The sequence below is a fragment of the Chenopodium album genome, chromosome 13, assembly GCF_948465745.1.
Source record: "Chenopodium album chromosome 13, dcCheAlbu1.1, whole genome shotgun sequence".
In the NCBI taxonomy this organism is placed as follows: Eukaryota; Viridiplantae; Streptophyta; class Magnoliopsida; order Caryophyllales; family Amaranthaceae; genus Chenopodium; species Chenopodium album.
In genome coordinates, this window is record NC_137846.1 from 8,507,729 (window position 1) to 8,529,050 (window position 21,322).

Sequence of the window (21,322 nt, forward strand, 5' to 3'; positions counted from 1 at the left end):
CATCGCTATCGATCTCATTTACCATTTATCTATTTGCTTAATGATGATCCTTTTACATTTTTGGAAGCGAGTTTATATTTACAGTAAGCTTGTAAGTGCTTAACTATGCTAAATTTTCCCCAACAAAAAGCAACAAAAATTTCTCAATTTTTTTTTTAAATAGCAACAAAATTTTCTCAATTTTTTTTTCTAACCACATAAAACCCACCTACCTAAAAGTAAAATGGTAAATCCAAACAAAAGAAAAGAAGAAGAAAAAAAAAAAGAGAAACTACAAGTACAAGTACCAAAGTAGGACAATATATAGGAGAATAGGGGTTAGTCATCAACACAAAAGAGGAGCAAACAAAATGAAAGAGATACATCACATTCAAAGGACAATCAATTTTGACACTTATCTTCTCCAAGGGTATTTTCGTCACTTCACATCACAGAACACAACACCTCAACAAAACGGCAAAGGCGTCGATAGTTAAGTAGGTCCACGTACTCTATATGAAATGACCAAATTACCCTCTTATTCATTCTCCTAAAGAATTAAATTCTCTTTGGCTTACGTCTGTCTCTGGAATAATTTTTAATTTTTACCCACCCAGAAAAAACATACCTTAATTTTTAATTATTTTTTTATTTAATTATTATACATATTGTTTTTAGTTTTTAATTTTTTTTTTTCTGTGTTTTTCCTGTTGCTCTGTTGAAACACCACTCAGAAAAGCCTAGACAGAGAAAGAGGAGAGAGAAAGTTTAGAGGGAGAAAGAAGAAGAACAAACACAGGAAAAAAAAAACCAAAAAAAGTAAAATAAAAGCCGCATTTGTTAAGAATAAACACTTAATTTTCGTTTTTCCTAATAAATTTCATTAGAAATATATTTGGTTGATGATTTTGGGTCAATAAATTTCTGGGGTTTGGAGGGGTTTGATTAACTTTTCTGGGCTTTCTTGATATATTCGGAATTGATTGATTGATTAATTGTTCTTGTTGGTTACATTTTTAGGGTTTTTTATATTTTTTTGTTTACTGGGTAGAAGAAGGAATTGTGGCTTATAATGGTAGTTTTGAGGGATTTGCTTCATGGGTTTTTCTGGGTTTTGGATTTCCGAAGTGGGTTTCTGAAATCTCTTTGGATTGATTGAGAATAATAAAGCAATTCTCTTTTTCTGGGGAATTTAATTTTAGGTTTTTTTTTTGAAGTTTTGAAATTAATTTTAGCTGCTTCAATTTAGATGGTATTTTAGGTGCTATTAGGTTGAGTTGGGTGTTCTTTCTTTCTCTCTCCTGTTTTTGTCTGTTCTTGAGGAGGGGTTTGTGAAGATGAGAGACATTGAGCTTGAAGAAGGAGAAGCTTATTTGTTGCAAGATGATTATGATGATGATGAAAACATTGATCCTGACAAAGATTTCTCTTACATTGTAAGCCTAAACTTATTGCTAAAATTTTCGGCTTAAAATTTGGTTATTATTCTTTGTTTTTCTTCAATCCGATTTCAACTTTGTAGGTCTGTTGTGTAGAATACCTGATTAGTAGGTTAGGTTAGGTTAAGACGTTAAGTTGAGACATTATCGACATGATCATTCTAGTGATGTTAATGGGTGATTTGAAACTTAAGGGTTTTATGTTTCTTGGCATCCTCCATCAACAATTCAAAACATGGTGTTTATGGAATTCATCTTGATGACTGTTATTATCCTGTCTCGTGTTCATCTAGTGCCTGGAAGTTGGAACAATATGCTGTCATTGTTGATATTACATTGATCTAGCAGTGTCAATTAGTGTTAGTAATTGAACTCAACATTTCTCCTCCCTTTGAAATTTGGGTTGGGGGACATGTTCAATTGGTAATGTGGTCTGATTGGTATGTGAAAATAGCTGGTCTGACTGCATGATCATTGTTGATATTGCATTGATCCAGCAGCGTCAATCAGTTTTAGTAATTGAACTCAACATTTCACTTCCCTTTGTAGTTTGGGTTAGGGGACGCGTTCAATTGGTAATGTGGTTTGGTTGGTAAGTTAGCATTGTCATTGTATATGATTGAGCCATTGTCATTTCTTTTTAGCACTGGAATTCTCTCTTTTTTACTTACATTTTTTTCTGGGAATTTTAATCATAGCATTTTGATTGAAACCTACGTTGGGTTTCTGATAATGTCATAGAATAAAGGGATTAGTCGTATCACTGAGGATGATTTTGAGGGTGCATTTGCATGTACGTAACTCACGTGTCTAGTTTGATGTTTGAGTTGAACTTTCAATGTCGAGAGTGTGAAATTTAGATCAGTGATGAAGTATAAATCAAGCTACTTTATAATCTGAATTAAATTCTTGATGTGCCTTCCTTTGTATTGGTTTAGCTAACTTGATTATTTCAGAGAGAAACATGTTGGTTCTGCTTCTTTATTGTATATAGTTGCTCTAGTCTTTTAACCTGTAAATAATCTACCACTTTTTCTTGATCAACATTCATATGCTTGTTGTAAATGTTTCTCACGGCTATTGGAAAACAAGAATAGCTCGTTTACGGCTTTGGTCACCAAAGCATCCTACCTTTCTATTGTTCCTTTTTTGCTTCCAATGTACATATTCTCATCTTAGCTTTGTGCAGTACAATCATATCCATAGAATACGTTAACTCCTATCATTCCTTTCCTTAATAATGAATGGAAAAGGTTATATCACAGTGTAGTGTATAATTGGAAACTTTGGGTTTTGCAAAATGAAAATAGCTTTTTTACAGCGTAGATCACCATGGCTTCCTACCTTGTTCTTGTCTTCTATCTACGTGAATTCATATTCAAATCTTATAGGCTTTATGTAGTCCACACATATCCTTTTCCTCCTTTTTAGTACCTTTTATCATTCCTTAAGAATTAATGAGAAAGAGGATTATGAAATACCATTAAAAGAAGTGAACCTGATACATACTTACATAGCGCTATTGTATTTTTTAGCATTTCAACCCCCTCCCCCACCCACCCCCCTACCCCCTCCTGTCAGAATATCTAAGGGGGTGAGATGCCCTACTCTTATAATAATTATCACTGCTGTAATCAAATGTGACTTTGAGGTGTTAGATTTCTGGAACATTGGAGAAGTGGAGACAAAGGCTCACTGAAGAATTCTATGGTCAGGGGATAAGTAGTTTATTACTTTAAATCAGTGGTCAGCACCTGTTGAAAATTCTCATTTACGCTTTATCATATTGGAACAAGTGTCAAGAGATACAGTTGTAAACATTAAGGTTGCTCTTAGGATTGGTTTTAACATCAAATCTCTCAGAAACGCTTAGTTTTACACCTATTTTCGTTGGACCAGATTGTTTACTACATATGCTCTTGGTCTTTACAGAGCCTTTTTGTAATATCATGTTATTCTATAGACACAGTTAATGGCCCAGCTCTGAGCTACTGAGTTTAGCTAGCGTATACATTGAATTAGCTGGCCAATGAGCTGTTTTTATCAATCCAAAGCGAGAGATGCTCTTTGGGTTCTTTATCGTTCAAGGTTCTTTGAAATATTTTAAATGTAAAGGGCCTCTTCTTGCAATCAGACATATTCTTCGTTCACCATAGATCTAGCTATTAACGGTAATTGGGTAATTTTGTTCCAATTAATGGAGATAAGCAGCTTAAGATACATACCATTTTTGTAAAGAGAAAATGAGCAAGGTCTAGCAAGGAAACCTTTTATGATTTGTCTCCCCAACGAAGTCTGTATAGGCTGTGATTCTTCAATGAAATTTTCCAGTCAAAACAACTTGAAGTATGGAATTTATTTTAGGATAATAATTTTTAATGGTTTATGTGAGGAGCTGCAATATTGTATATGTGAATTTTATTAATTTTATACAAAACCTTGTGTGCTGCCATGGATTTGCATCTGGATGGTTCCTTTGACCTAGTGTTTGAAATATTAGGTTTTGTTTTGGGCGGATTTGAAGTTCTATATTACCGGGTTTCTTTGTGAGTTGGCATGATGCTTTATTTTTTTTTTCTTTCTTTTTTTTTTTTATATTGTGTGGCTTGCTTGTTAACTGCATTTTTCTGTGGCCCATACCATCTAAGTGAAAGTTATTTTTGATATTGTGGTCTTGGATATCTGCAGGACAGGAAGCTCGAAGATATCTTGGGACATCACCAGAAAGAGTTTATGGGTGGGGTCTCAGCAGAGAACCTGGGTGAGATTTCACGCCATGGAATTATTTTCTTTGTGCTAGTCCACATTTTCAAGTAATTCTATAGCAATTGTATAATCTTGATAGGTGCAAGATATGGGGGCTATGGATCATTCTTGCCAATGCAACAACGTTCCCCTCCTACTTTGCCTAATCAGAGAAGCCAGAACCATGTTAATTCTAAGTCTCCCCAAGATATATTGTCAGAGGTGAATTTATGTGGAACAGTATGCTATATTTGCATTTATTATTCTAGCTTTCATTATAAAATTTTTCCATATTTCCTTGTGGTGCAGCATTTCCATCAAAACCCAACAACTACTTCTAAGAAGTCACTGCCAATTAGATCTATACCTTCCTCAGGTGACCAGACTGAGGAAGCAATTTCTGAATCAGGAACTTCCTTGATGAACAACCAATCCAAAGTTCAAAGTTCTGGAGAGGTCGTTTCTAACAACCAAACAAATAAAGCGTTGAAAATGGTTTCCAAGAATACCTCCCTGAAGTTTCGAGTCAAGATGGCATCTGAGACTATTTCATCTCTGGACAAATCTGCTATCTACAGTGGCCTAGGTCTTGATATGTCCCCTTCTTCCTCTCCTGAGGGTAGCCCCTCAGAGAATGATAGGATATCAACTGGCTTGCAAGAAATGAATTTGGAATCTCCTTCCTTCATTCTCCAGGTCAGCTTAAATGCGCTTTTATGCTGTATGTGTAAATTACTGGGTAATTTTTTTGGCTCATGCTAAGCTATTATTGTTCCTCTGGATCAGATTATGACGACTTTACCTATCCCTAAGAAAGACCTGCTTTCATCTCTTCCTGATAACCTTGTTAGTTTAAGGGGTATGGAGAGCAATCTTAATACTGGTTCACTAGGGACTGGGGAAGTAGATCCTGCCAATGTTTCTCATGAAAGCATGATCTCAAAGGGAAAGAAAGAAGCAAGGAAGGAGAGAAAAGCAAAGGTGAAGGACACAAGTAAGGTCAAGAAATCAAAGCACAAGGGAGCAAGTGAGGAGAAGAAATCAAAGCAAAAAAATTCTAGTCTGAAACCTGTGGAATTGATGGAGAGTTGTGAATATCCTGCAAATTTTGGTACCTTGAATGCTACTAGAAGGGATGATAATGGAGCATCAACAGACAAAGAGGTTGCCTTCAGTGCCTCCATTAATGCAGTTGCTGCTTATTCTGAAGAGAATGAACGTAATTCTTTGATGAGCAAGAACATCAGCTCAAAACGTTCTACTGTGTTCAATAAGAAAACTGAAGTTGGGTGTTTGGGTGAGGACATTGGCAACCCAATGAAACCGGTCCGTGTAGCTAGGCCTAAGGCAAAAGAGGAACCTGATTCAGCACAAATGAATGAAGTGATGGAGGATGATGTGAATGCTATTACCTTAAGAGGGGAGATGGAGAAGGAAAAAAATCTAAATTTTGTTCAGAGGAATGAATTCACTACTGAGAAGAGGGATGAAGTTGGATGGAAAGATGATGAGGTGAAGAAGCTCTCCAAACAAAATTACATTTTGAAGGATCGAGTGAAAGAGGAAGTGCTTGATTTAGCACAACCCAAGGACAAAAACGTCATATTGATTTCGAAAGGTGAATCTAGTACAGAAAAGAGGAATGAAGGTCGAAGAGAGAATGAGGTGAATAAGTTTCTAAAACAACAGAGCATGGCATTGGACAAAGTAAAAGACGAAGTTCCAAATTCAGTATGCTCTATTGAGGCTGGTGTGTATAGCAAGGAAAATGGAAATGTGGAGATGATTCCTAAAGATGAGGAGGTATGTTTTCTTTCTATGAAAGATGAAGGAAATGGTAAGTACAGTGATGTTTCTCAGGAGATGAAATACGATAATATGGTTGAATCTTTGAAGCAAAAGTCACGTTCCAGGGAAATGACTCACTTGCTGGCAGAGCAAGGATTGCTTAGTGAAAAGGAACATCCATCTTCTGTGGTCAAGAAAAACTTACAGGATGGTCAGATTGAAGGGGTCTCTGCCACTGAGGCACCAAGAAGCTCAATTATTAGCTCGTCAGCATCAAAAAATGAGGCAGTCATTTTTAAAATCAACAGTCCTTTTAAAAGTAAAAAGGGTGGCACTGATTTACGTAAGGATACGAGAAATAATAGTGAGGCTGTTGGTAAGGCAAATCGAAGGAAGAAAGGAAAAGAGCTGAACTCAAAGGAATTGGTGATGGAAATTTCAGAACAAGGGCCACAAGCTCCCACAACAAAGCTGAAGGACAAGTCTAGCAGTAATAAAACTAGTTCTGCTGCTATGGGTGGACCTAATATGGGAGATCTCCATGGTGTTAAGGTTCCTGTTGGGGATGTGCTGCCAGTAGAGAATCCTCCAGTAGTGACATTGGAAGATTGGGTTGAATGCGACAAGTGTCATAAGTGGCGGCTTCTTCCTTTAGGCATGAGCGCAGGTTCCTTCGAAAATATGAAATGGACTTGTAGCATGCTTACTTGGCTGTAAGTTTTCATCTTAAATATGCTATATTCAGATCGCTTTCATTCCTATGATAAAATTACTGTTACTGCTTCAATGATGAACTTTTAAATGCTTTTAGACATCTTTTCATGTGGTATGGGATAGAGATATACTTCTCCGTTTCATTGAGATTGTATTAGTTTGACTGACACATTTGCCAAAAATATCTTTAATTATGTAGCATTAGTGTAATTTATAATTTTAATACATTGAAATTATACATTGAGATGAATCAACATCTTTCATGACATTTGTTTTCTATATATCACTTGGAGTTAAAGCTAGTTTGTGAATAGTGCAAAAGTCAAAGTGTTGCAATTTTGAGGAACCAAAGAAAGTTCTAGTTAATAGATGAAACTTACAGGAAGCTATAAAACTATCCAATTGCTTGACCAGAATATGTTCGTACCTTGAGTCGTCTCTCTGTCTCACCCCCTCCCCTCCAGTGCTTGCTCTTCCCTCTACTGTTGGTTAGACTTAACAGTTTAGTTCTGAAGACATTATACAAGTACATACATTTTTTAAACTTTTGAAGTGTTAAAATTTTCTTAGATTGACTAGTTATCTTTAAGCTTAATATTCCCCTCACGTATCTCTGGCTGATCTTTACATGGCATATTACTGTTTTCTAGGCCTGGGATGAACAAGTGCAGTTTCACTGAGGATGAGACAACTAATGCTCTGTACGCATCGTATATACCCCTGGATCCTGCTTCTATGATTCAGAATAATCAGCCACCTTATGTAGATGCAAATGCATCCGTAACAGCCAGTGCCCCCAATGTTGTTCTTGCCAGTCAAGCTCCTAGTTTTGATATTTTTCCCAGTGGAAGCAAAAAGAAGAATTTGGTAAAAACAGAAATAGAGGCAGCACGACAAAGTGGTGTTCAAGACTTGCATCATCCTGTCAAGAAGGATCAGCAGCGCTCGGGTGAAATAAGGAATATGAAGAATCTTAAAAAACATCCTCGGGAGTTGGATCCTGTTCAGAAGAGTGGTAAGCATTCAATCATTCTTATTTAAACTCATTTGTTAGTCCTAGCTGTTGGCAGATGGAAGAACTCTGGCCTATTGTGTCTTCACCTTAAAGCCTTACTGAATGCCCAAAATAATGTGAAGTAGAAATGCCTTGTGTGGAAGCCATGTTTTAGAGAACCATTGACAACTCATTTCACTGACTATCTTCTTAAATGAATACAATTCTGAGATTTTGTATGTATTTTCAGCTGAAGGAGACTTTTTTGTTGCTCTTCTTTAAAATTGTCTCTTCTCTACTCTTTAAAGATCGTATTACTTGCCACTAATCAAGTGTCATAGCATCGTTCCTAATCTGTGCTCTTCTGCAACTTCTGTCTGTGGATTATTAATATTTGTTGGAATTTCAATTTTCATGTTAATGTTGCACCCCCTTCCCCCCCCCCCCCCCCCCCACAACACACAGACCCACAAACTTAAAGAAGTGGACTGATTGTTATTACCAAACGTCAATCAGTGTATCAATTTCATTTTCTTACTTACTAAATGTGAAAAAAAAAAAAAAAAAAGCCAAGATGTTTAGCAGGTCGCAGTTGGCCCAACTACTATTTGACTACCAGTGAGTTAGAAAGCTAAATTGCTGGATTATGAAAGATTTTCTCTCAGTTGAACCTCAATGTATTCCTATTTTAACGAATTTTATGTCGCGTGTATTTGAAATGAATTGTGTTCTGTTTTGTTGCTGTTGGTATATGAACTTCCCTTTTAATTCCTTACTACGGAAGCAAACTTAAATGTGGTTTGCTAGATTTGTATTTGTGCCTTTTCTCCTTCGTGTTGCAGGTATGCAATTGTTAAGAGGATTTCTGCTTGGTTCTCAGATGTGATATTTCTTACGTATATACAGTTTTATTTAAATATTTAATGTACATCCACAGGTGATGGCAAGCCATCAAATATTGTTAAGAAGAGGGTAGCAGATGTTGAGGCATATGGAGCTTCTAAGAAAATCAAGAGAGTGCATCAGCAACCTATGGAAGAGTTTGATCCTAGTGTTCCACAGGATTTTGTGAAGGGAAGCTCAAAAGATTATCCTGTGAAAGCTAAAGACAGGGCTCGATATGATATAACTTCCAAGGATAATGAGATATATAATGTGTCTGGGACAAAGAGAAAATTGAAGGACAAACAGCAACGTGTTAATCTTTCAGTAGCGCCCTCAGGCAATGGAGAACACTTAGTGAGTAATTGGGAGACCGGGAAGAATAGTGTTTCTGCACACAGGAAAGAGAAGAAGACAAAATCTTCAAACTTTCAGGCAATGGAGAGTAGTGCAGACAAGGGAAAAGAGAGGTTTTTGACTCTTGATGCTAAACCTAATCTTGGTGGTTCTGGTGATAGTGGGCGACGCAAGGGAGGTATGTCGGATGGCATTCCTTCAGAGCAATATCATATGGACAGGGTTTCTCGAAAGACTCCAGCAGGTAGAACATCTTCTGAAATGGCTCTTGATTTAGGTTTATCAGACAATGCAACCACCTCTAGCTCTTCAAAGATTTCTCGCAAAGTTAAATCAAAAGTGCGTGAAGTGAAATCTTCTCCTGTTGGGTCAATTTTATCCTCTCCAAAAAAGGTTTCTAGGACTGATCCTGATAAAGGGACAAATAAGAAATCTTTGTTATATAGCGATCAGCGGCCGAAAGCTGGAGCAGAAAGTGCTGCAAATGAGTTTGCACCTCATAACGACGGTTATAGAGATAGAAGATCTAACCTCTCTAGAAATTCTGGTGTCTTGTCTGATGCAATTAATGAGGATCAATTTGGTAAGAAAGTTTCATCTGGGAGATATTCCCATGCAATAGATACCCAACCTAAAATTGAAGATTACAAGGATAGAGGTGGTAAAGCGGACATCACATATGAGGGAACATCGACTTCACAACAGAATTTGGTTGCTGAAAGTCAGATAATAAAATCCCCAAATAAGTTGCATTTTGATGGAACTAATTCTGTGAAAGGAAAGTCGCATATTTCCAAGATTGATAGGGAAAAGGAAGTATCATATAATTTGCATAGTGCTCATGAAATTGGAGGTAGTGGATCTAATGGTGGGAGAGATGAAGATGTTAATGGAATTCCCTTCAGGCAGGTTCCGGCTGGTCGTGTTAGTTCGAGACAAACACAGCATACTGGGCAAGTGCCCAATGACGTTGAGGCTTCAAGTTCTAGAAACAAAGATAACTTCCATCGGGCTGCTAAATCTGCGTTGAGAGAGGCAACTGATCTTAAACATTCTGCTAATCGCATGAAGGTGTGTTGTCTATTCCCACTATGTATGGTTTGTTTAAATCTTAAACCTGCATTAGTTAACAATTTTTCTCACTATTGTTCGGTTTGCATTAAGGTTGCTGGGTCAGGTCTAGAAAGTACTGGCATCTTCTTTCAGGCAGCACTAAAGTTTCTTCATGGAGCATCTTTGTTAGAACCTGGCAACAATCAAAGTAGAAGTGGGGAGATGTCACCAAATGATGTGTATACCAGCACTGCGAAGTTATGCGAGTATGTTTACTTTTGTGCGAATTTTCACTGCTCCCTTTTTCTTATTATAGTTTGAGATTCAATTGATTTGAGCACGACAAAGCAAGCTGCGTCTCTCTCTTGCTGAATAGACTGTTCAGACCCGGAGGGTTTAATTGGATGTTTGTACTTGATCTAGTTCTTTTTTTGTATATGATAGTTTAGGCTACATCGCATTTCCTGTCAATGTTCAAGTGACTGAAAAAAAATCCCTTTAAGTTGAGTTGTCTACTTGTCTTAACTCTCTTTAATGCACCATTTTACATTTGTTTGTGAGTCTAGTGACTATGTGGCATATAATACATGTACTAGTATTTGTTCTTAACTGGAAATCATAGATAGGCAGATTTTCGTACAACTAGTCACATCTGCCTGATTTTGGATCAATCAATCAATCAAAGCCTTAATCCCAAAAGTGGGGTCGGCTAACATGAACCAAATTTGATTATTCCGTGTAGTCATCAACATAAATCTTTCTCCTCCATCCCTTACGATCCAAAACTTCATCCTCACGTAAATCCATGCACTTCATATCCTTCCTCACTCCTTCCAACCAAGTCATCTTTGGTCTCCCTCTTCCTCGTTTAATCCCTCCATGGTCCCACTCTTCCACTCTTCGCACCGGTGCACCCTCGGGTCTCCGTCTTACATGTCCAAACCAACGCAGACGATTTTCCCTTAATTTATCTACAATGCCCGCCACACCTACTTTCTTGCGAATAACCTCATTTCTGATTCTATCTCTTAAAGTGTTTCCACACATCCACCTTAACATGCGCATTTCCGTAACCTCCATCTTTTTAATATGCTCTTTCTTAGAAGCCCAACATTCTGTACCATAGAGCAACACTGGTCTTATGGCAGTCCTGTAGAATTTTCCCATCAACTTTAAGGGAATGCTGCGGTCGCATAACACTCCCGTGGCCGCTCTCCATTTAAGCCACCCTGACTTAATCCTGTGGGTCACGTCTTGATCAATGTCACCATTCTTCTGGATGATCGACCCTAGGTACTTAAAACATTCACTCATGGTCAAATCCTTTCCATCCAAACTCACCACTTCATTGCTTGTCCCCCTCTGAGTGCCAAAACGACATACCAAATATTCAGTCTTACTCCGACTTAGCTTAAACCCTCTAGATTCCAACCTTTGCCTCCATTGCTCCAACTTGACATTAACCCCATCCTTAGTCTCATCCACCAAAACGATATCATCTGCGAACAGCATACACCATGGAACCTCATCTTGAATTGGTCTAGTTAATTCATCTAGAACCGTTGCAAAAAGAAAAGGGCTTAATGCAGACCCTTGATGCAATCCGATTGTAATAGGGAAATCTTTTGTCAACCCTCCGCATGTCCTCACATTTGTTGACACATCCCGATACATATCCTTAACTAGGTCTACATACCTTCGTGGGATACCTTTCTTCAACATTGCCCACCAAAGTATCTCTCTTGGCACCTTGTCATATGCCTTCTCTAAATCAATAAAGACCATATGAAGATCTTTCTTCTTTACCCTATAAAACTCCATCATTTGTCTTATCAAATGGATTGCCTCCATAGTAGATCTCCCAGGCATAAAACCAAATTGGTTATCTGAAATGCTTGTGCATGCCCTCAACCTTTGTTCAATCACCCTTTCCCACAACTTCATAGTATGGCTCATAAGCTTAATTCCTCGATAGTTAGAACAATCTTGAGCGTCTCCTTTGTTTTTATAAACCGGGACCAAGGTGCTCTTCCTCCAATCTTGTGGGATCCTTGTAGCCGTCCATATCTTGTTGAAAAGGTTTGTTAACCAATCAATACCAATCTTACCCAAACACCTCCACACCTCTATCGGTACCCCATCAGGGCCAACCGCCTTCTTAGGTTTCATCTTCCTCAGTGCAATCTCCACCTCTACTCTCCTAATCCTTCGCACATACTCCATGTTGATTTCTTCATCACTCATAGAGGTATCTCCTATCACAACTCCATTACTTCCATTAAATAATTCATCGAAGTACCCCTTCCACCTGTCCTTGATGCCCTCCTCTTGCACTAGGACCATTTGGTTCTTATCTTTGACACACTTCACCATGCCAATATCCTTCCTTGCCTCTTGTCTTCTCTTTGCCATCTTATAAATGATCCTTTCTCCCTCCTTGAAATCAAGCTTTTCATAAACCTCCTGATATGCCTTTTCTTTTGCTTGGCGAACAGCTGCCTTTGCCTTACTCTTAGCCTCCTTATACGCTGCAAAGGTTTCATCACTCCTACATTTTCCTAAGGCTTGATAGCATTCCCTTTTTTGCTTAATTACTGCTTTCACCTCTTCATTCCACCACGAAGTATCTCTCTGTACCGAAGTTCTTCCCCTTACTTCCCCTAAGACCTCTTTGGCCACTCTTAGGAAACAGTTCTTCATTCGTAACCAAGTCTTGTCCGGATCCACCTCTCCATCCCAATCCGCTTCTTCAATTACCTTTTCTGTAAAAACCTTAGCTTTTGCATCCCTTAGGGTCCACCATCTTATCCTTGGTTCTTCTTGTCTAACTTTTTTCTTCGCCTTCTCTTTCAGACGAATAGTCATTACCAATAGCCGGTGTTGGGTGACCACACTCTCCCCTGGGATAACCTTACAGTTTATGCAACTTTGTCTATCTATGCTCCTTGTGAGCAGGAAGTCTATTTGAGTTGCATTTGCTCCATTCCGAAAAGTTATCAAGTGTGAATCCCTCTTCTTAAACCAAGTATTAGCCAAAATTAAATCATATGATTGGGCAAAATCCATAATAGCTTCACCACCGGCGTCCCTCTGCCCATACCCAAAGCCTCCATGGACACTCTCATAGCCATCTCGGCTCGCCCCAACGTGCCCATTTAGATCCCCTCCAATATATAACTTCTCTGAGTGGTGGACACCCTGCACCACCTCGTCTAGGTCCTCCCAAAATTGTCGTTTCTCTTCTGCATCTAAACCCACTGCATCTAAACCCACTTGGGGAGCATAAGCACTGATAACATTCACAATCTCCTTGCCACATAGCAACTTCAGCCTTATCAACCTATCGTTCTTCCGATAGACCTCGATCACCTCTTTTGCCAACCTCTCATCGAGAACCACACCAACTCCGTTCCTAGCTCCACCATTCCTTGTTCTGTGGCTCGTTTCTTGCCCAACATACCATACCTTATACCCCAAAACCAAGCCTCGAGCTCCTTCTCCTGTCCATCTTGTCTCTTGGAGGCACATGATGTTCACGCGTCGTCTTTTCATTACTTCTACCAATTCTGCTGATTTTCCCGTAAGAGACCCCACATTCCAAGAACCAATCCGCAAACTAAATTCTTTTCTCCCACGCTCCCTCCTGATCCCAACTCCAAGCCCTTGATTATTTGACACCACAATTGGGCAATATGGCGCGTCGCTTCTGGGCGACGACCTAGCAACCCTTACATACTTATCACTGCACCCGGGTCTGGGAAGTGCAGCGCGTCGCTCAGTAGGGAACGCCCCAATGGCACGCCCTTGCTCATTTGACACCACACTCGGGCAATGTGGCGCGTCGCTTCTGGGCGACGACCTAGCAACCCTTGCATACTTATCACTACACCCGGGTCTAGGAAGTGCAGCGCGTCGCTGAGTAGGGAACGCCCCCACGAAAATATCTGTTTGGCTCATGTCATGGGATGTGACGAAGTTTTATACTGGCTGTCACTGGCCTACCGTAACCCTCCTCCTTTATCCAGGCTTGGGACTGGCAGCGGGAAACCCACTGGCGGAGTTATCTGCCTGATTTTGGATGTTTCTGATAAATAGTTTTATTCATTGTGATTTGCAGATATTGTGCCCTTGAATACGAACGATGCAATGACATGGCCTCTGCTGCTTTGGCCTACAAATGTATGGAGGTAGCCTATATGAGAGTGGTATATAGTAATGATTTTGCTGCAAGCAGGGATCGTCAGGAGCTGCAAATGGCTGTAAGAGCTGCTCCTCAAGGTAATGAGACTGGTAGATTCTAAATTCTTTGGTCTGTGCTTGATGTAGACTGCTATATATATATATATATATATATATATATATATATATATATATATATTGCTTTTCTTTTGCACGGGGCTTCCTACTCTTAGTGGGATTAGTATCTAAATTTATTTTGGATTTTGTTCAGCTTGCTAATGTTAAGTATCTCTTGTTTTATTCACAGTGGAGTCTCCATCATCATCTGCCTCGGATATTGATAATTTAAATCAAGCTGCCGTAGATACAGTCAAGGATGGACATTCTGCAATGGATCATCGAAGTCATGTTGTCTCTGCTGGAAACAGGCCAAACTTCATGCGGCTGCTTGACTTTGTATGTGTGCCATATCTGAGACAGCCACTGCCTGCAAACTGTGCATAGTGTACATTCCACATAATATTCATTTCCATATGAACTACCATCTTCAGCTTTGCCCTATATAATATGCTTTTATGCTAAAAATATGAATAGAACGGAGGTATTTTCTGAACTAAGGGGAAAATTGGGGGTCTTTTCTTAAGTGGAGGAGAACTTGATCAGTGTGTATATAAACAATTTTTGTTTATTGCTGTTATGATCATGGAATTCTTCTCCACCCCTCTTGTCTCTTCTCCACTTATGGGAGGATAAATTGGTTTCTTTGGTACTATATTATAACCAGAATACAGTAATTGATAGTGGATCCTTGTATTATGATCTTGAGGTCTGCCCAACAAAATCGTGATTGTCCTGAGAATTTATGTATGTTTCATTCAATTGCTCAACTTTATCTTGAGTCTAATAGGCTCTTGCTTGATTGCAGACGCATGATGTAAATCTTGCAATGGAGGCATCCAGAAGGTCACAAAGTGCTTTTGCAGCCGCGAAGCCAATCTTTACACAGTCAGGAAATGAGCATGGCATAAATTCCATTAAAAGTGTTCTGGATTTCAGCTTCCATGATGTAGATGGTCTTTTACATCTGGTGCGCCAAGCAATGGAGTCTATCAAGTCTTAATGTTGCACATGAATTCGCAGTTCCATTCATCAGTGAAGTGAAGCTGAGTTTTTCTAAGGGGAGCTATTTCTGGTGCGTATATATTTCAGATCCCAAATACCTTTTTTTTGGTACGTCTTTTTTCCTTAAATGCATCGAGCCTTGATAGCAGGTGATAAGTTTGTCAAATGGGCTTATGAGTTATCTCTTCTGACAGGTGTATGATGTAAAGTCACTCAGTTGGCTTCAAAGCATGTATAGGATTTAAACCAAAACATGTACAGAAGATAAAATGGGTAATTGTGAAAGGATTATTTGACCGAGATTAATTGCATATCCCCAGAAACAACCAAGGTATGTAGAGCATTTTCAAATTAACAACGTATTGTGGTGCCTTATATTTTTTAATCATTTTATTGTTAATTTTTTAATCATCTTATTGTTATATCTTATTATTTTCTCTTTTGTTCTATATCATCAGTTGAGGAGCATGGGGGATGTTCGTTTTTTGTAAATATACAGTAAAAAATTATTTACTCAAGGAAAGCAGTTAACATTTCTCTTTGGGGGTATTCATGCTGCCTTGCTACCAGCACTCGGTTGAGAGAACCGGCAGGTATATATTTTCCCTGTAAAACTTTTTATGGGATGATATGTCAGTAGTGTTTGTAACCCAGTTTGATTGTTTAGGGAATTTGTTGCCGTTTACTGCAAAATTTACAAATTTCTTTGGGAAAAATTGTCAAAAACTACATGCTTAATAAGGGTAACTGTGAACAACTACTCGCTAAAAAAATTTATCAAAAAAACTACCCCTAAATTTAAAAACTTAGAGTAGCACTACCCATTTCAACTTTCCGGCTTCAAACTCCGACGAGTTGGCCCCACTTGTTCAATTTTTCTCTGAAAATCCCTAATTGAAGAAGTGAATTCAAGTTGGGTTTGCAATTCATAGGTAATTCTTCTCTTTTATTCCATTAATTATAAATTTGGATGTTAGGGTGCAACGATTAGCAAAATAAGGCTTCATAGAAATTGGGTATAATTTGAAATTGGTTGAATTTGTTGTTTTTAATTCAAATTGATTATTTTAGGGTTACGAATTAAGGTCGAATTTGTCATTGCGTTGTGTCTTTGGAGGGAATTGAACAAGTGGGACCCACACACCGGAGTTTGTTGCCGGAAAGTTGAAATGGGTAGTGCTACTCTAAGTTTTTAAATTTAAGGGTAGTTTTTATTATAAAATTTTTCAGTGAGTAGTTGTTCACAAACCCTATTAAGCGTGTAGTTCCTGACAATTTTTCCAATGCGAGTAGTTGTTCACAAATACCCCTATTAAGCGTGTAGTTCCTGACAATTTTTCCAATTCCTTTATTTGATTCAGAAATGATGTGTTAGGTTACCATCTTAAATAACACTTACTCTGTTGATCAATGTTCTGTTGCAGGTTTGATCACTTGGTGCTGAAGCTGAATTGATTAATGGCGGCAATTTTGAATAATAGAAGATGAGTACCTCTGGAGTGATTTTTTTTTTTTTTCATAGCCATTTTTCCCATATATTGATACAAGTACATAAAGGGATTTCTTTCTTCTTTTTTCTTAAGTTCTTTTTGGTAGACTTAGATGCACATATCTTATTTGGTTGGTGTTCTTGAAATTACATATATATATATATTTCTTTTATCTTGTAGAGAGAAATTACTAGAGGAAAAGAGGGTTTTTTTAGTTCAGTGTTTTGGGGCAAAACTATTTGTCAAAGGCTTTGGGATGATTACACAAATTCCAAATTGCCCCCCTCCCCCACTTGGAGTGTAATTATTTAATAAGTCTTGGAATAGAAATTGTCTCTACACTCTTTTAATTTTTTGTGATGAAAAAATAAATTAAAAAAATAGACTGACGTTTTCTTTTCCATAAAAAAGATACTAGGGAGCCCCAGTTGATCTCAGAGATCAACAATCTAATTTATCTCCTATCACAACTTTATGTGTTGAAATCTGTGCCACTTTATTATTTTACTTTTATCATTTAAAAAATAAAAGAAAATGAATAAATTGTTAGAGGAGATTTATTCACCTCATTTATCTCTGAGATCAACCTGAATTTACCCAAAAGATACACAAAAAGTAATAAAGAACCAAATATAAAATTGTGAGTTTAGATAGGTTACAATCCACAATGAGGTGCCATGACCATTAACCCTCCAATATTTATTGAAAGTTACAATTATTATTTTTTTTTTTTATAAAGAAAAAGTAATAATTAGTGATATTAATGAAATATTATAAGCTTATTGAAAATAAAATAAAATTCTAATACAAAGTAACATTTTTATTCTTAAAAAATATATCTAAGCTTTGTTTATGTGACATTATGTTTTGTTATATTACCACTTAGTTCAGTTAGTTGTCGTTGTAAAAATTTCATCTTATTACTTGTTTTTAAATTCACTTGTATATGCTGTAGATCGATATACATTTAGATATATACGAAGTATAAATAAATATATATATATATGTATAGGTATAAATTGGAAAATGACATTAATTGATAAATATTAGGGGTGAGTGAAAGATTAGGGTACTTGGAATCAGAATCAGAATTTATAAATAAATATTATTAAAGTAACAACCGCTGACATCATTATTTTTTTAAAATTGTGCACGTGTCAGCTTCTCATTCATTTTTTTTCCCGCCTAAACTTTTTTTTCGTTTTAGGTTTTTTTTATATAAAAAAAATAATCTAAAGTAGTTTAATACAGTACATTAAACTTTTTAGTTTTTAATACTTTTTCTTTTAAAAATCTTAAGGAAAACAAATATCAACCTTTTATATATGTGATTACTCCATCTAATTACAAAGTTTGCAAAATTTTATTGTAGACATGAATTTTCTTTTGTTTATATTATTTTAATTTTTATAGTTTGGTTTATGTTAATAATATCGAATGTAATACAAAGATTTTACATATTTTGACTGATATGTATTTGAAGTTTACACAATTATAAATTCTTTTATTATATCCGTGCATCGCACGGGAGTTAATCTAGTTTAATAGTAAAATAAGAACCCGAACAATCTCCTCTTTTTTTTATTATTTATTTATTTATTTTTTACAACAGCAAATCACAAACTAGATATTAAAGGAAATATCAACTAAACATAAAATTGTCTCAAAGGTCCTGGCAAATAAATTAAATATTTTTTGGGGGGATATTATTTCCCCAAATCAGAGTGTCTTTGTCCCGCAAAGACTCATTACTGACAATACTATTGTAGCATTTGAGATCTTTCATTCAATGAAACGTGGCGGGGAAGGGAAGGAGGGCAACATTGCTTTGATACTGGATATGAGCAAGGCGTATGACCGGGTGGAATGGATGTTTTTGGAACAAGTGATAATAAAGCTGGAGTTTTCGGCAAGTTGGATTCATCGGATAATGTATTGTATCAATAATGTTTCCTTTGCCTTCAAGATCAGTGGTAGTATCTCAGGTGTACTTATTTCTTTTGTGTGTGGATGCTTTTTCGAGTCTGATTACTAAGGCGGCAAATGATAACCTCATTCATGGGGCTAGAATCTACAGAAATGCTCCCGGGGTGTCTCATTTATTTTTTGTTGATGATAGTATACTTTTTGCTAGGGCTACTTTGCAAAAATGCTCAATTATTGCTAATATTATCAGCAAATACGAGAAAGCATCGGGTAAGGACGTCAATCTGAGCAAAACAGAAGTCTGATTTAGCAAAAAAGTGTGCACAAGCCGAAGGCAAAAGATCATAGATATTCTGGGTGTTCGGGAAGTTGAAAGACATGAGAAGTATCTTGATTTGCTGACCATTATTGGGAGATTGAAGAAAGCGATTTTTACAGGGTTAAAGAAAAGATTAAGGAAAAAGTTGCAGGGGTGGAAGGAAAAGCTCTTATCTAGACCAGGTAAGGAAGATCTCATTAAAGCTGTGACTCAAGCTATCCGGACGTATATGATGAGAATTTTTAAGCTTCGCGAGGGCCTTGTTGATGAAATACATGCTACGCTTGCACGATTTTGGTAGGGGTCAACGGAGTCTACAAGTAAGATGCACTAGCAAAGGTGGGATCTCTTGTGTCGACCAAAAGCTCTCGGTGGATTAGGATATTGTGATCTCAAGTGTTTCAACAAAGCCCTACTTGCCAAACAAATGTGGCGGCTTCACCACAATCTGGGTACTATTATTCACTCAATTTTAAAAGCTAAATATTTCAAAAAGTGTGATGTACTTGAGGCAAGCCTAGGATATGACTTGAGCTATGCTTGGAGGAGTATGTGGAGTGCAAAGGAGTTGCTTCTTAAAGGTCTTAAATGGAGAGTTGGAAATGGGTGCAAAATTAACGTGTGCAGAGACGTGTGGTTGCCGGGCAATACATCTTCGCTTGTGCCTATTCCAATGGCTACAAGTAACATGGAGATGCGAGTTTGCGAACTGATAGATCACCAAAACAACTCGTGGGATGTTTATACTATTGCCAGCAATTTTAATGTGGAAGAGAAGCATATGATCCTCTCAATCCCCTTATCCCCCAATTGCCCACCTGATATAATGTATTGGTGGCCGTCTAAAGATGGCGCCTACAATGTTAAATCAGGGTATTGGTTATGCAAGAAGGCACATAGCTCATCTGATATAGTGGATATGGGTGAGGTATAGAAGCTAATTTGGTCCTTGGTGGGTCCCAAAGCTCGAACATTTTCTATGGAGAGCTGATCTGTCGTGCTCAATTTGTGATTGCCCGGATATGAGTGAGGTATAGAAGGGATTTCTGGCTGTAAAAGAGCGTCTTTTTTACCGCCACATTGTTACTGATATGTCGTGCTCAATTTGTGATTGCCTAGAGGAATCCATTATAAACTCTACTTTTGAGTGTACAACTGCTAAAGAAATTTGGGTTGCCAGCTCTTACGTGTCTCTGATTCAACAGGCTCCCACGTTGAGCTTTTTGGAGAGATTCTTATGGCTGTCTAAGAATACCTCCAGAGGAGAGCTGGTGACTATCGCTGCCTTAGCGTGGGCCTCGTGGCACTGTATGAACAAAGTAATTTTTGAGCAGGCTTCTTTTAATGCGGTGGAAATTGCTAAGGGATGGGTAAACCTGGTTCGTGAATGCAATGAATATGCGGGCATGGTCTTGACCAGAGCTGTCATACCAGGCAGCACATCAGCTAGTTCTTGGAGATGTCCGAATCAAGGAAGGGTTAAGATTAATTCCGATGCTCATTAGGGTGCAAAAACCGGGCTGGGAGTAGTGATTAGGATGACTAGGGGACTGTTTTGGCGGCTGCTGTACGACAGGAATCTGCTAGTTGGGGTGTGGAGTTAGCTAAAGCTGCTGCTTGTTTCTTCGGGTTGGTGCTAGCAAGAAGACTGGGATATGAAAGAGTTCACCTTAAGATTGATTCGAGCAATGTGGTGAGAGCCGTCATGAATAAAGCTATGGGCTTCTCCCCTGTTTATTTTCATGTTTTATGATGATATTAGTCGCTTAGCTTTGTGTTTTAGTGAGTTTTATTTTCCTCTTGTCAAGTGTGCGGGTAATACTCTAGCACATAATGTTTCAAGATGGGATACTAGAGGTTGTACTGAATTTGTTTGTCTTGGTCCTTTCCCTCAAAAGCCTAACAACTTTGGCGGAAATCGATCTTATTTAATGAAATTCGCAGCTTGGTTTCAAAAAAAAAAAAAAAAAAAAAAAAAAAACATTGGTTAGCTATAAGGTGAGCACTTTCTACCTAATATTGCAACAAGTTTTGGTTCAAGTTCTCAGTTTCTTTTATGGTACCTTGTAACCCGACAAACGTGTCATTTAAACCCAAATTATACATGAATTCAAGCCCAACTTTTTTTAAAAAATAAAAATGTAAATAACAGGTATAAATATTATGTAATAAATTTTTTAAACAATTTTTTTTGGTTTGTTGTATTTGCAAGTTTAAGAATTCTAAATTTGTAACCATCAGAATTTTTTTGAAATAATTTTGCAAAAAAATACGAAGTATTTTAAAAGATAAGTATGGATTCCAGTTCACATTTAACATAAAACCTGTTCTGGTT

General features: G+C 37.6%; 2 protein-coding genes across 3 annotated transcripts; both read left to right on the top strand.

Moving 5' to 3' along the window:
• The first annotated feature begins 339 nt into the window (after nucleotides 1–339).
• LOC145574516 (cysteine-tryptophan domain-containing zinc finger protein 7-like) lies at nucleotides 340–17,172 on the top strand. 2 transcript variants are annotated; one of them, XM_081632327.1, is made up of 14 exons: nucleotides 340–1,415; nucleotides 4,107–4,179; nucleotides 4,264–4,385; nucleotides 4,473–4,859; nucleotides 4,950–6,664; nucleotides 7,316–7,680; nucleotides 8,597–9,969; nucleotides 10,063–10,217; nucleotides 14,069–14,229; nucleotides 14,438–14,586; nucleotides 15,056–15,322; nucleotides 15,447–15,583; nucleotides 15,711–15,845; nucleotides 16,677–17,172. In XM_081632327.1, exons 1-11 carry the CDS (start codon nucleotides 1,317–1,319, stop codon nucleotides 15,248–15,250), a joined length of 4,794 nt encoding a protein of 1,597 aa, XP_081488453.1. In that variant the 5' UTR covers nucleotides 340–1,316; the 3' UTR covers nucleotides 15,251–15,322; nucleotides 15,447–15,583; nucleotides 15,711–15,845; nucleotides 16,677–17,172. The 2 variants fall into 2 exon arrangements, with proteins under 2 accessions (XP_081488453.1, XP_081488452.1); XM_081632326.1 differs by having other exon boundaries at nucleotides 15,056–15,360; nucleotides 16,677–17,171.
• A 2,242-nt stretch (nucleotides 17,173–19,414) lies between these two features.
• LOC145575156 (uncharacterized) lies at nucleotides 19,415–20,492 on the top strand. Its single transcript, XM_081633064.1, has 2 exons — nucleotides 19,415–19,915; nucleotides 20,025–20,492. Exons 1-2 carry the CDS (start codon nucleotides 19,415–19,417, stop codon nucleotides 20,490–20,492), a joined length of 969 nt encoding a protein of 322 aa, XP_081489190.1.
• The last annotated feature ends 830 nt before the right edge of the window (nucleotides 20,493–21,322 follow it).

Coding starts and splice junctions, on each gene's coding strand:
- LOC145574516 (XM_081632327.1), top strand. CDS start 1,317: ATGAGAGACATTGAGCTTGAAGAAGGAGAAGCTTATTTGTTGCAAGAT. Junction 1,416..4,106: donor ACAAAGATTTCTCTTACATT/GTAAGCCTAAAC, acceptor GGATATCTGCAG/GACAGGAAGCTCGAAGATAT. Junction 4,860..4,949: donor CTCCTTCCTTCATTCTCCAG/GTCAGCTTAAAT, acceptor CCTCTGGATCAG/ATTATGACGACTTTACCTAT.
- LOC145575156 (XM_081633064.1), top strand. CDS start 19,415: ATGTGGCGGCTTCACCACAATCTGGGTACTATTATTCACTCAATTTTA. Junction 19,916..20,024: donor ATATAGTGGATATGGGTGAG/GTATAGAAGCTA, acceptor AGTGAGGTATAG/AAGGGATTTCTGGCTGTAAA.